At 31.4% G+C, this 16,065-nt stretch overlaps 1 protein-coding gene across 1 annotated transcript in view; it reads left to right on the top strand.

Moving 5' to 3' along the window:
• The window catches only part of LOC129799814 (dynein axonemal heavy chain 10), a 132,612-nt gene extending 119,957 nt beyond the window's left edge, over window positions 1–12,655 (top strand). Inside the window, exons 36-39 of the mRNA XM_055844041.1 lie at window positions 2,151–2,374; window positions 11,553–11,798; window positions 12,096–12,344; window positions 12,440–12,655. Coding sequence (XP_055700016.1) covers window positions 2,151–2,374; window positions 11,553–11,798; window positions 12,096–12,344; window positions 12,440–12,586 — 866 coding nt within the window. The 3' untranslated portion in view covers window positions 12,587–12,655. The remainder of the gene's footprint in view (window positions 1–2,150; window positions 2,375–11,552; window positions 11,799–12,095; window positions 12,345–12,439) is intronic.
• The last annotated feature ends 3,410 nt before the right edge of the window (window positions 12,656–16,065 follow it).

Here is a 16,065-nt window from a genome sequence, read left to right as displayed (position 1 = left end):
TTGAAAATAGGGAATTTGGTTATAAGTCTCAAAGGTTCCAATTAAAGAACAATCAATGGGGAAATTTCATGAGGTATGTATGTAAATAGGCAACACTCCGGAGAAACTAAATTGGCCGAGTTAGCTTGAATATTGTTCATACACAATAGAAAAATGGGTTAAGAAAAACTTCATCTGTTCGAAACTGCCTCATTTCCCTTACTTTGGGAGTATTTATTGGCAGAAACTTTTTTTTTAAGGGAATCACCTGCACAATTGGGAGAAACGTCAAAGTTCTGTAAAAGGCTTAATAATTTCTGGTAAGATGAACTGACGGTGAAGTAATTTATCCTGGTATTATTTCAGAATAAATAAGCCACTGTAAGAAGATAGGATTAAGTATCGAAAATTCTGATGAAAAGTTGAGTTTTTTTTAATTTTGGAATTAATCATCTGACCGATACTCATCGGAAAGACAATTCGTCTTGAAAAAGATATTTAAAAGTCTTAGTTCCATAAGAGAGATTAGTGGTTTTCACATTGAATACAGTATAGTAGTTATAGTAGATATAGATATAGATAGATATAGATATAGATATAGATATAGATAGTAGTAATGAAAACAGTAGTATTCATTCCAAGATCCGTTTAGAAAACAAAATAAAACATTTTACTTCCCATTTAGTCCGGGTAGTGGCTAAAGTGTCTTCTGCTCAAATTTCGAAACGCTTTGAATGCCAAAATGTCTTAATTTGTTTAGTCTCTAGGGTAAATGTTCAAATTCAAAACCATTTCCGGACGCTTTAACAAAACGAATAAACAATAATCACCTCATTGTGTTTTTCACTGGAAAACATGATCGATCGATGAAAAATTCGATGGTGAAAAGGTACACTTGTAATTTTTCTGAGAAATAAACAAATTAAAATTTGTGAATATGAATGGATTTTGGCATTATTTGAAGCAAAATTAACTAAATAATGAAACTGTGGTATAGAAAATATATAAATATAGTAATTCAGTACTGTATTTATCATGAAAACAATGACGTTTCCATTTGGAGTAGCGAAAAATTTCCATTTGGAGTAGATTTTAAATTAGCTCAATTAACTTTAGTGGAAAAACCAAAGCAACAAGAATAATATTCTCATTTATTTTAATATAAAAAACTTGAAGCTCTGTTTAAATCTTTTGAACATCAATGTTATTTTCTGAAGATAGAAAGTTATTTATCTTTTAGCTAAGACACTTTTGGAGAACCAAATTTAGGTTGTGAGCATCTGATTCTCTCACTTGTCAAAATTCTAAAAATTTAAAAAGCAAATGACATTACCCCCAAGGCCTCCAAGTGACAGGTACATGAAATCGAATATTCGAGCAAAAAGTTATATCAGCGCTCAAGTGGCTGATACGGATACTTTAATTTCGGATAGTTCTATAATTCAAAATTTAAACTCATTAATAACTTGTTAACTTAAGAAATATTTCGCACAGTGCTAGTTTCTTAAGTTTATTTAAATTCATGCGGTTTATGCCACTTCTGACACCAGTTAATTATAAAATGAGCTTTGAGCTTTGAGCTTTTAAAGCCAAGTTTAATATGTACTCTTTGTAGTCGGAAAGTTCTAATTTGAGGTTACGACTGAAATTTCCAGTGCAATAGCAGGAAAAGCTTTAATGTGTCTGCTATTGTGAAACTTTCATGATAATAAAGATGTTTTATACTTGTTCTCCAAGTTATTTGAAAAATTTTTAAAACCACGGCTTTTCATTTCAACGCAACATTCCTTCTTTCAGTAAAAAAAAAACCACACGCTGTCTCTCCCAATATACGCTCAATTGAGAAATCTGCCTCTCCGTATTATATCCCTCAACCTTTCCTGCAAATGGAAAATCCCTCAGACAACCCAGGCATCATCTAAATCCTTTCACAAAGGGCAGGGGGCTGTGAAGCGAAACTGAACCCGACATCCGATGAGATGAAGAAAATAATTAATATGTGATTTTTTATGACTTTTTAATTGTTTCCTACTTTAATAAGAGCTCCAAGTGTTGAACCTTGTAAATGGGAAAAAGAGATAAAGCAACAAAGACTGCGAGTTAATGACTCTTAAAGTGGGCAATCATGAACTTTTTCGCACTTTTTTTCTTGGCTTTTCCTTCTCTTTCAGGTGATTGGGATGGAGATGAAGAAATTGGAGCTTCTCGGGAGAGGATTATTGAAGATATTGCCAGTGATATTTTGGGAAAATTGCCAAGGCAGTACGACATCGAGAAGGTGAAGAAGGCCTATCAGATTAACATAACCGCCACTGGGGTGGTCTTAATACAAGAACTAGAACTCTTCAATACCCTCATATGCCACATAAAAGATCACTTAATTCTTCTCAAACAGGTGACTATACATATTTCATTACCCTGAATCCTCTGAATAGTTAAATAGACTAGATTATTGATAAAATTATAATTAAGCAGCTCCATTGATTTTTCCTTCACGTGATTTCCATTAAATTTTCACATTTAAAAATGCACCCAGATTTTTCATTTTCATTTTAATTATTTTATTACGTTGTCCAGGGGGTATTTTCAATTTTCAATAGATTTTAAATAATATTTTCCATAATAATTTAATAAATATTTTTTTTTCCCATGGAAACAAAAGAGAACTTACGATTGGCTTTTTGTAAATGACACGCCATTATTGTATTAATGCTTTTGCCTAATTAATTGGATGAAAATGACTAGGCATTTTATACATAGAAAACAATGGTGCTTAAAATAGTAGATTTTGTGGTTTCCACCATAAAGAGACAAACGTTTTGAACAAATATTCAAATATTGACAATTTCGGCATGCGTTATCATTATTAATAGAACTGATATTTTACCATATTTCAATTGTAATTAACTCAATTTACAAACAAATATTGCCACTTTTCCTAGAACCGGGCATAATTGTTGTAATTACCTTGGTGTTTGAGATATATAAAATTTGTTTTTTTGAGTTTTTTGGTTATGTATGCATATGAGGACTAAGAGTTGACATAATAAAAACTGCACTTGTCCACTTAAATTGGATAAACTTGTCATCAAAAATGAGAATTTTAAAATTAGTATCGAAAGTAGGTGGGTGACATTAGCTCTGAAAAATGCGACCAGTTTCAGTGTAAATTTTTCCCTGTTTTCGTACACATTTCACGAGATATCTCCGAAACTGCGTAGGTTGCCAATTTTGGGTTTTCGGTTGCCCATTCCATATTAAATTGGCTTTTATTTTGTATTAGTATGTTTTGCTAATTCATTCCACAAACACAGAAAACACCAAATAAACTCCAAAGTTTTTTCGGCACACTAGAAACATACGGGAAACATAAGAGACGTCATGCCCCTGATCGAAAGCCAAAGAATGGATTTTTACTTCTCGTTACGTCCGCATGGTGACCGAAATACTTCGTGTTCGAATTTCGAAGTGTGTCTGGAGTGCCAAAATGTCTCTGCTTTTGCTTCATCATGGGAAAAATCAAAGTTAATAAAATGAATTTCATTATAATTCCGCACATAAACATTCAGTAAAATTCTTAGCATGATATTTTACGAATTTTTCACTTTGCGTGAAAATTCAATTTGCATATTCGAAACTGAGTTTGAATTCTTCGAACATTAACGATATTTAATGTAATTAAAGATCCATTTACTTTTTATCCAAGACACTTTGAAGATAAAAATTCAGCTGTGAAGGGGAAGAATGAATTATCCTTTGATATGAACAGAATTGTTAGAACTCGAACCGAACCGCAACTCGGTAAATATTTCCAAAAGAGAAAAAGGCATTCGAAGATAGTTTTCGAAAGACAAAAAAAAGGCATCCGTCTGTGTTTCGCCCGTGTAATGGCTGAAACATTTTCTGTTCGAATTTCGAAATGCCAAGTATGTCAACATTAATCATTCTTCACTTTGTTATGGGCAAAATGAAAGCAAAGTAGCTTACAGTATTCCATTCACATTATCAAACTTTTTTGCAATAAAGTTTCTCAAATATGAACATTTGAAAGAAACAGATGAATTTTCTCTTGCCCAAAATGTGAACAATATTTGCAAAAATGTAATGTAATTAATGTAAAATGTACTTTCAATAAATTAAGAAAAATAACCTTGTAAACAAGTAAATATAAAGCAACTAAAAAGTAAATGAAACTCGATGGTTGATGTTCGAAGATTCAAACACAATTTCGAATTTTCGAACTACAATTTTCATACAAGGGGAAGAAATTTAATGAAATTTCACACTGAAAAGTTGGAAAAAGATTTACTTTCGTTGTTTTATTTTTCATTTTGTTTTTCACAATAAAGCAGAGAAGATACATTTTGCCAATCGAGCACTTTTAAATTCGAACAGAAAGTACGGAATTATCAACAAGTAAAAATTTGCTTTTTGGCTTTTCAAATCACTTTTAGTATTTCTGAATGTTATTACATAAATTCTTATAACGGTTTCAGGTTGTTTAGTAACGAAAATTCGAAGTTCTGTTTGAACTTTTCGAACAGCAACATTTTGTGTAAACGCAAATCCATTTATCTTTTATTCCCCCTACACACTAGAGAAATTTATGTCCATATTGAAGCAAATTCCCTACGCTTGTGTTGAAAAAACTGCCAAATATGTACATAATTTTCTCTAGTGTGTAGATGCCATTATGGCCTCTACACACTATAAGAAATTTATTTAAAAAATGTCTTTTTAAAGAAAATTTCCTCTATCCTTGTAGGCAGGAACCTCAGAATTTTTTGAAAAAGGTAATTTTTGACGAAAATTGCTTCTAGTGTGTAGACACCATAATAGAGAACCAAATTTATGACTGTAAACGAACCGATTTTAGAATGGTAGGAGATCAGCCAGAAGCAGAATTCGAGAACCTGCCAACGATATCTCTTATTGTTTGGCTTCTAGACCTATAACGGGATAAAATAAAGAAAGGCGATTTGAAGTCGAATTCGAAATTGAATATTAATTGCAAATTCAAGACTAATTTAAAAATTTTAGGAATTATACACCAAATTTTATCAAAATCGACAATGTAAAAAACATTCAAGAAAATCGTTATAAAATAAAAAGAGGCTATAGAAAAATTCTTAAAGGATAAACTCTTCAGAAAATACGAAAATACACAATGTTTTCATATACATTAAATATTTATATAAAAAAAAACAGGATTCAAAATTTCATAATTTTTTTTCCACATTTCTTCTTCGAATCTTTATCTTAACGTAAGACGTGTAAGGAGTTTCGTGAAAGCTATCGGGAAATAATTGTAGCCACGCTTTCTTTTATCTTGGAACTTAAGCTTTCCAGAATCTTCTTCACGTTTTCCTACTATCGTTTTAAGTTGACTGGCGAAACATGCTTATTGGGTGCATTTTCAATTGCCAAAAAGTGTAAAGTTTAGTATTTTCATAAAATGAAAACGAATACCTTTCGTATTCGTAAAATGGAATTACTAAAATTCCTGGAATTTCTCTAAAACATCTCTTAATTTTTCAATGTTTGAGAAATACTAAATTCCGTGATAGTGGAAGAAGAATTGTAAATTGCACGGTTAACATTTTATAATAAAGATATTGTACAATATTAAATTTTTTGGTCAAGAGGGAATTCCACAAAAACACGAAAAGAATTTCTTAGAAATGAATTAAAAGAAGAATTTGTATATTGACTTATAACATCACGTTTTTAAAATACAAACCAGAAATAATTGTGCAAAATAATGCTTAGAATTTATGGAACATGTATGACTTGTGTAACTTTTCATTTACAGCCATAATAATGTGAAAAGTTTCAAAGAAGAACGCAAAACCTGAAGCGAGAAAGTAAAATTTCTTAGAATTTAACCCTCTAACGGTGTTTTCTTTAATATGCGAAAAAAAGTTCTAAAACAATGTTTTCTAGGATAATTATGATCCAATAAAGTCGAAAAAACCATTCATTTTTCATTATCTCTTTTAGTTTAGGCGCTAGGTGAGAAAATGTAAACATTTTTTGAAACTCTTTTTGCTTCTAAAATTCACATTTTTAGTTTTTTCAAAATTTTTTAAATAAAATATACAAAGTAGAATTACACATATCTTTCAGTAAAAAATAAATTTATTTTAGTCAGATAACTTTAAATCGGTATTTTTATGGAAATTGTAAATGAGTTTTTTTTGCACAAATATTTTTTGTTGCTTTTTCTTTGACCTGTCACACAAAACTGGGAATAGCAATAAAACGAAGAGTCAAAATGAGTTCAAACTTTCAAGAGATGTTTATAAGACTATTACTGAGGACACTATAGCACTTTTAAATAAATAAAACCTTTATTGTCGCTGTAAATGTGATTTTTGTGAAGACCGCCTGGAGGCGGTCTTACCCGTTAGAAGGTTAACTTAATTTATTAGTTCAAAATTTCCAATTATCTGTTCACTTTTAAAGGATAAGAGGGCCATCAATTACTAAGAAAATAGTGTTTTTTTCTTTATACTTAAAGACGAAAATCAAATATTATTATATTTATTCATTGCTCTCTATAAATAACAATGCGCGGTACTGAGAATAAATCTCTTTAAAGATCAGATAGAGTTAATAAAGGCATAAAGAAACAATTAGCGTTCACCGCCGTCTTATCGTTGGTGACCACCCTCCAGGACCAAACGATATAAATGCTTATCCGCAGGTTGTGTATGACATCTAAGCCAACCAATTTCAAAAAGTACAAATTAAATCCAATTAATTCCTAAAAGAAAGTAATGGATAAGAAAAGAAACAAAGAAAGTAGATCTTCAAGAGAAATGAGTGGTAAAAAATCAAATTTAGATTTGTTAATCAAATTTTATTAACTGTTTATCTGTTTTTTTTTTTCTGCAAAAGTATGAGTAAAAACTTAATATCTTTTCTGATGGATGACCTATTTGTCTTCAAGGGATTCAAGGCTAATAATATCTACAGGCTCACTATCTAATGTTTTTTCTTACGATCAAACATTATAATTTTTCGTATTTAAGATGAAGATCCTCGTGGCCAATTTTAAAATTAATTAAATGGTTTAACCCTAAGTTTGACCTTTTAAGATGATTATCTTAGGACCCAAATAGGCTCAGGTTGATCCTTAAGAATTTATCCTGTAAAATTTGGCAGTAAGGGATTACTTACTTACTTGGGTGGTCACTTACATCAAGCCATCATTGTATAACAGTTTGGAGTAAGTCTCTTTGCTAAATTTTACAGGATAATATTCCCCAGGATCAGCCCTATTCTATTTGAACCCTGAGAATGCAAACCAGCAAAGTGTGACTTAAAGATTTCTTGCTTAAAACCGTTCTATTATAGTTTGACGTATGTCTCATCATCTATAATCTTAAAATTGCATTTTCGCAAGTCAACCTTATCCGTTTTGAGTATTTCAATAACTTCTTTGAATACACGAAGTAGTACTGGTTTAATAGGTTTGATCTCAGCCAAATTTGCTAGATCCTGTTGATAATTGTCTAAATAGGGTCCCATTGCGTGGATCTTCCTGAGCCTAAGGCCACTGCAGAGGCGTTTTCTTATCTCACATTTTTCACTGTAGAGCATTTCTTCGCGAGAAGGAAATTTTTTAGCTCCAATGAAGAATTTTAGAGCAAACCGAACTTGAAGATCCATCAACTGAGATGCCATTACAAACTTACAAAGGCCGATGAAAGCCATCGTTGGGTGGTTAATATTGATGCAATGTTTATATAGGGGAGAAACGTAGTTATTCTCAATAGAAATGCCACAATCGGGACTGAGAAATGGAAAAGAGTAGAGGTAACCTGTACAATAGACAATCATTGTGAAGGTATCCTGGCTACCATCACTGAAGACTGCTCCGTCTTTGGTCAAGTGTACAATATCCGGATAACTCTGAATCAGCCTTTTTTTGGAGAAAAAGTTCAAAGGTTCTTGCAAATGATGACTCTGTGCTACAAACGCTGCTACTCCCGATGCATGGGAAATCAAATCAAATGCACTAGCTCCTGCTCCGACTACAAGGATCCGTTCTCCTCTGAAAATGTCCTTTGACCGATAATTATGGCTGTGTATTTGCCGCCCGCGAAATATCTCCTGGCCAGGATATTTAGGTATAAACGAAGAACTATAATGGCCGTTGCATACGAATATTAGATTGAATATCAGAGTTGTACTCTTGTTAGTCAAAAGATCTTTCACAACAACTTCCCATTGAGATTCTCCATAAGGCGTTACAAAAGTAACAAGATGATGAAATTTGATATAAGACCTAAAATTTACCAAGTTTTATGTTAATAAACTCTCAAGACAAAGAAAGAGTTGCTCACTTCAAATTAAAATGGTCAGCATAGCGATGATGGAATTTCTGAACCTCATTGGACGAAATGAACGATTTTTCACCCTCTATAATCGGGAAATCCGGATATCCCATGATTTCTTTGGGGAATTTCGTCGTTAATCCCTGATACATAGAAGAATGGACTGATAAACCAAATTGATCTAATGTTGTTTCTTCACGATAAACCCATGTCCCGCCTATTTGGTCGGTTTGTTCAAATATAACAACATCTAATCCAGCTTCAATGCTGTTTTTGGCTGCACAGAGACCTCCACAACCAGCCCCTATCACTGCTACTTTCATTATGCACAAATTTGTTAATACGAAAGTCTATGATGAACTGAAATCCTAGTCAACTTTTGACTTAGAGTATGCTAGTTTCTATAAAGATCATAAAATAATTTATTTGTTCATTAAATTTGTCTTAATGACTTAGAAATTTTCTTTTAAAGTATATTATATAATGGTGGTTTATATGGATTTGAACCAGTTGCGATTCAAAGTCATGTAATTACGTGTGTGCTAAATTTTTGCCAGTAACCGTAATTAAAAAATATATATATAATATATCAAACTTTTTTATTGTCAGCAAATATGTAGCTATAGAGAATGAATACGTTTCTTTATTGGTTTACACAAAAATAATTCTATTTACTAGACATTTGCAGCGCAGGATTGTGCTGCTATTCAGTCCAATTATTTCAGTAAAAATAAACCATCAGTAAAAACAACAGTTGTATAAGTCATAATTTTTTTGTACTTTAAAATAGTGAACTAAGGAAAGAGTACCCCGGATCGGAATGTTAAAAGACATCCTCGATATTTAATTGAAAATATAAGACTCAAAATACTATTTATTATTTTTGTGTCCGCTGATCGGTATATTAATGATCCATTTAACTCAATCGACTAAATCTGCGTATTTGAATTTTAAATTTTTACAACAAGTTAATAAAAAATAGATGTTTGCAACTATACTGTACCACGGATCGTCACAAATTTAATCAGAAGTCTCACGGATAATTGGTTTTAAAAATTAAATCTGAACTATAATGCATTGCATTCATGTTAGATTTAAATTGTAAAAAGTAGCTAATAATTTTTAAACATTCATTTGAATTGGTGTGACAATCTAATAAAAACCTGAGGATCCGAGGAACACTATCGATCACTGGTGCTTTTCCCATATTCTAGATGAAAAGAAAAACTATGAAGTTCTGTATCATCATGCAAAATTAATATGCTTCAAAGTACTTTAATAATCCATATTTCTGAACAATAAATTTTTATTTTGTAAACGTTTTTTTTTTTAATTTTCTGATTTTTACTTTTTGTAAATTATTTGCAACTAGCGTACTTTCGTATACTTGATGAAGAAAGAATTCTACTTCGAGATATAAATTCTTGTAAGACATAAATGGTAAAATATGTATTTTTTCGATTTAAGTTATTTAAGTGTCTTGACAAGTTTTCTATTATAGTAAGGTGGGGTAACTGGATCGTTTTCCGAAGAGTGCTACTTAAACGCTTATTTTTGGACTGATGAAATTCCTTTTTACTTCTTCTAAATCCATAGAATTATTCACTGTTTCGTACAGAAACATAATATAAAAAGAAATATCAAAAATATTAAAGAAAATTTATAAAATAATGATAATACTGAAATAAGTCAGCATGCACTAATTGGGTCGCCTTTTCGCTAATTCAATTCAATTCAATTCAAGGTAGCGTTTCGACCATTGATGTACAATTTTCAATTGACGTTTGTTCGGTTTCAAACGGTTATTGCTCACATCTGGGTTAAAGGGATCATTCGTAAAGATCGAATGAGGAACATTGGGAACGTTTGCATTCATAAGTATCTAAGATAATTGACAGGCTTCATTTTCGTGTTAAGAGGTTGCGACTTTTGCAACCTACTACAAAGTTGCATTAGCCTGGGTTAGATCTCAGAAAATGGCTTAATCAACGTCAGGATCTTGTCTGGAAAAGCCTGGGAATCAAGTTCGAATCGAACACCTTAATTTGGTATTGAAAGACTCAAAATTGCTTATTATATAATTTACAGCTTTAAAATAATTTAAATGTACACTTGGAGAAAAGCATCGCACTCAAGATTTCGAGAATGTTCAATTCATAATTATTCAGGAAAAAAAATCTCAGGAAAAAATTATCAAAAAAATCTAATCTTATCTGAATAGATTAAGAAATACGCTAACTAGAACCATAATCATCTTTAGTTTATAAAAAGAAAATGCTTTAAGGAACAAGAGGTCATTAAGTCGAGGAGATCGTGACGCAAGTGATTATAACGGAAACATTACAAATAAAGTTGAAACTTGAATGGAGATTTCACAAACTTTTAAAGTTCTAAATAGGATCATGCTCAAGTTTTATTTTTTACTGCTTTTTTTTACTTTTTTTTTACTGCCCGCGACCCCGATACGTATAAGCGGTTAAAAATGAATGAATGAATTCTTTACTGCTAATTTGTATGATAATAAAATTAATTGTTGCGGTAAGGCTAACACGTAACCAGAATTTTCTCGTTTAGGTTTAATAAAATTGATTTGAATAGAAATGAATGATGGAAATGGTATCAGAAAATAAAATGTATTTTCTTTATTTTGAAATAAATGTTTAACTTTAAATTTTACTCCCTCCGTCCCGAAAAAGTTGTACGTTTGCTAGTACATTTTATATGAAAGAATGTACGACTTTTTTGGGACAGAGGGAGTAATTCTTTGCCCTCACCGCCCTGACCTTAAAAATCAGGTCTTTTCTCCAATAAAAATCTTTAATTTTAATTTCAAGCTCGTATCCATTCCAGATCATCAGAAATTTTCTGGTATGACAACCAAAGGATGGTCTCTTTATCGTAAAACCTGCGTGTGGAAACTCCAATTAGGCAATGTTGTATAATGTGTTGTCCTATATTCCACTCACAATCAGAGTAAATTATAAAATCACTTTATCTGGTTTAAATTCATAATTCCGAATTGTTTAAAATTTAATTAAACTATATAAATTGATAGACCTGCTTCAAATTGAGTTGATTCATTTTATTTTATCATTTTATATGCAATTTATTGTGTTCCACTCAGATTTTGATTAACATTTTTCACCAAAGTGACTAAAAATAAATTTAATTTTAATTTTTTTTTCAAGTCAATCAAATACAAATTTATTTAATTGATGTTCTTAATTTCAGGCACTCGCTGGAGATGCTGAGATGGATGAGGTTTTGGACGATGTGGTTGATGCCCTATTTGCAGGAAGATTGCCCAATGAGTGGCGGAAGTATGCTCCGGAGACATGCAAAAGACTCGGAGGGTGGATTGATCATCTTCTCAGACGTAATCAACAGTACAAGTATTGGTCACTTTCTGGAGAACCTCTTGTAATGTGGCTTTCAGGACTTCATGTACCAAGGAGCTATATCACTGCCCTAATTCAGGTAAGATGCCTAATTGCTTCCTGGTGTCAATTTAACTAGTTTGCACTTCCGGGAACATCCTTCTGGACTTTCTAACAAACAAATTAATTCTTAATTTGAGAAACCTCCTAGAAATTCCTTAGGGAATCTCTGGAGATGATTCTAAAGGAGAATTTCTCAAGGTTTTGTGTTTCTAAACATTTGGCTTTGCAGACAATGATGAAAGGAAATATTCTAGGAAAATCAATTAGCTCTGAAATGTGCTTAAAAGGAATCCCAAATTTACGCGATGTTAAGAATTAAATTTATTCTCAATAGATTGCTGCCAGGGAGAACAATTGGCTTCTTGAGCAATCTACAACATTCACAATGGTCACAGATGTTCTCATTGATGACGACATAGAGGAACGCCCGTCTTGTGGATGTTACACAAGTGGCTTGTTCCTTGAAGGCGCCAGATGGGATCCCATTCTCAATTGTCTGGCCAAGTCGAATCCCAAAGTGCTCATAGAACAATTGCCCGTTATCCTCGTGACACCAATTGAGGAGCATCGGGTGAAGTTGCAGGTAAATTTTATGCACATTTTTCTATATATATATATATAGCAAAAGTTACCAAACTCTCAAGCTACCACACTTCCTCTTTTGAAATACTTTTGCAGAACATTTTTCAAGCTCCTGTGTACACGACCTCCAACCGCCGGGATAAACGAGAGCAGGGCTTTGAGTTTCAAGTGGATTTAAAGACGAACATTCATGAGAGTTTCTGGATTCTTCAGGGTGTTTGTCTTCTTCTGAATACTGATTAACTTCTTGTGGTGTCGATGGAAAAAGTGCAGAGTGCAGATCTATTTATCAATTTTGCCATATAATATTTTAGCGAAAGATATACAGATGTTTTTACATAAAGACAAAACTCTCGAGTTTTGCACTTAAAAACAGCTAATATTATAATTTCTTGCAAATAATATGCAATTTCAATTAAAAACTTTAATTTGAATTAAGTAGTTTCAAAGAGTCGTTTAACACAAGGAAATTGAATATTTTTTTCTCTCATTTGAATAATCGGATTCTGAAGAATTGATTAAAAAAACACTAGCAATATTATCAAGTTTGACCTAACCAGAATTATAAGTGTCTTTGAGCTTTTAAATATTTAAATCGCAACTGAATCATATTATCTAAAACAATCTTTTATAAATAAAAATAAAAAAAATATGAATGGAAATGCTAAGCTTCCTTAAGACTGTCTAATTATAAAGTTGGTTCCTAGAACTTTTAAACCTTTTATTACAGAAAACTTTGAGGTAAGATTAGAGCAGGTAACATCAAAATCCATTAAGTCAAGAAATCTAGAATTGGTACATTAAGTAATTAACTTTAATCTTTAAGATTATTTTATTTCAGAATTGAGGGGAAAGTAGTTTAAGACGATTTATTTTAAAACCAATTTCAAATTCTTTACTGAGCAATATGTTAATTCAATAAGAACTATTCAATAAGAACTAAAAATTGTTAATTCAATAAGAAAATTACATTTATTTGTCATTCAAAAACATACTAAATAACTAAATAACAAATATATTATATAAATAAAATACTAAATTGAGGAAACAAATTTTATATACTCTTGTAAAATTTTTTGAGCGTTTCACTCTTGATTATTTATTACATAATTTAAAAAAAAACATATTAAAAAGAATGATTATTTATTACATAATTTAAAAAAATCATTTCAATCAAAAAGAAGACACGATTTGAAGGAAAATTGAAAGATAATAATAAAATGATAAGTTTAACTCTTATTTCCCAAAAAATATTTTTTGATAAAAATCGGTTAAATAGGGGCATTTTTAATTGCATTCTATTGAGTTTCAGAAAATCTCCCAGTGAGATTAATGGCCACTACGCATTAGAGAAATTTATATTCATTGAATAGTTATTCCTACACAAGCGATGAGAATTTGCTTCAAAAAGGACATAAATTTCTCTAGTGTGTAGAGACCATAAATATCCTTGCCGTGTACTATAGTCCCCTAAATGTGTCTTGACTAAAATATAGTCTTTTAGAACTAGGCATCTTCTATACGGCGGAATTTCAAAATTGCACCCCAGTGTGCTATGCACCGGTGAGTTTCGGAAAATCTCCCCTAGTGGTTCGTACCTGAAATATTTTCTCCACTTTCTCCTATAAATTCCCAAAGTGTGTCCTAACTAAATAAAATACAGTAGAGTCTCGCTATAGTCCATATTTGGTTTCAAATTTGACACTTGGGTCGCACTATAGTCCATGTAATTTTTTAAAATTATCAACGATTTTTAGTATTGAAATTGCTCGACGGCTTCCACTTTCTTTGCGATTGTGGTACTTGTCCTCGCTCTCTTCATTATGGATCACAATTATCACAACTACTTAATAAAGTTTGCCAAAAATATTAAAATAATTATGCTTGTTGCGTACAAAAAACATAACCTAACATAAAATCAGTGTTTTGAAATCAACGGTCGATAAATTGTGGACTATAGAGCGATGGCCTATAGCGAGACTCTACTGTAGAAGGTTTAGTAAATTTTCTATTTTATTTCGAAAGGTTTCGAATTTTAGTTATTCGGTGAACAAATTATTTTTTTTTAATTATGGTAGACCTTGAATTATCTTTTCAGCAATAATGCTTTTACGTGAAATCCTGTCTAGCAAGGTGATTCCTTTTCTGCTCTGTATAAGAAAATCATAATTGTATGAGATTTAAAAACATTGCATGGTCCTTCATCTCAAATATAATGGGATATTATGCTCAAAAACTAAAATAATTTAATTTATTTAACTAAAAAATTATATTATTCACGGATCAATAACTCACTACTGCGGCAACATGCATTTCCTAAATATTATCAAGAACAATTTAGAAGAGAAAAAAAAACACCCTAAGAATGTCAAAATAAATATTCGAATATGAACTACTGGAGCCAGGGGGGTGACATTAGCTCTGAAAAATACGACCGATTTTAGTGTAAATTTTTTCCTGTTTTCGTACACATTTCACAAGGTATCTCCAAAACTACGTAGGTTGCCAATTTGGGGTTTTCGGTTGCCTATTCAATATTAAGTTGGATTTTATTTTGCATTTATATTTTGCATTTATATTTTTTGCTAATTTATTCTACACAGACAGAAAACAGGTAATAAACCCAAAAGTTTTTTTTTTGGCGAGCTAGAAACATATGGGAAACATAGGAAATGTCATGCCCTTTTTCAAGTTTGGGCGCCGAAAGATAGGCAGAAATGCATCGGGGTAAATCTCAGTAAAGAGCAGGGTAAAGAGCGTTTTCGAGAATGCAATTCTATAACTGTGTACACACTGCAAACAAATCATCAACTTTTTAACCAAGATGAACTGTATTTTCCAAATCAGTAAAAGTAATGATAATTTCGTTAAAAAAAGTCTATAGATTGTATTTTGTAACTCATATTACGGGTTTCAAACACACGTGTGTAACAAAATGCATAAGAATTAGAGAATTCCCCTAGAGTCAGTGTAGTAAAGCACAATGATTTGTATTTGGCATGCAAAATTTTTAAATTAAATTGTATAAATTCCCTTAGGGCATCGTTGAGGATATTAAAAAATTCGCGACATTATACTATGCTCCAATATGAGCCTTGGAAATTATGTCCCAGTGATCGTTCCGAAAACAATAAATGTTTTCCGCCTATTTAAATCCTCCAGTGTGTCTCGGCTAAAACAAATATTTAGTCAGACAAATTTTCTGTTTTATTTCAAAATGTTGCAAAGCTTTGGGATGGAGAGTTTTATTAACAGAAATATAAATTTAGATAAAATTTAAGTAAGTATGAACTGCATTCTAGCTCAATTTATTCGTACTTTAGAGTACTAACTGTCCGAAATTCTATGTTCCTATTTCTTTTAAGTCTTGTATGAAGTAAGGAAGATAGGATGTGGTACCTAGGTTTCCTAAAAAGTTAACCTCATAGCAATGTTAACATGTTGACAAATTTAGGCAAACATCTTAATATTTTTTCGAAAGTAATTTCGAATATAAAACACTTTCTAAAATATTTTAAGCGCTAAAAAGTAAGCAAAGTTGGACCACGGTTAAGCACAATAAAAGTTTCTTTATTTTTAAAAAGAGGTATTCCATTGAAATATCCTTTTTAAACGGACGTTAAATGGATATTACAATACATTGAATGAAAGTCCAAGGAAAAATTTCTATATTAAAGAAGATGAAGATACAGTAATTGATACTTAATACCTGGAATCAATGA

This window comes from Phlebotomus papatasi, chromosome 1 (assembly GCF_024763615.1).
Source record: "Phlebotomus papatasi isolate M1 chromosome 1, Ppap_2.1, whole genome shotgun sequence".
NCBI lineage: Eukaryota > Metazoa > Arthropoda > Insecta > Diptera > Psychodidae > Phlebotomus > Phlebotomus papatasi.
This window is presented reverse-complemented; position numbering and strand designations above follow the sequence as displayed.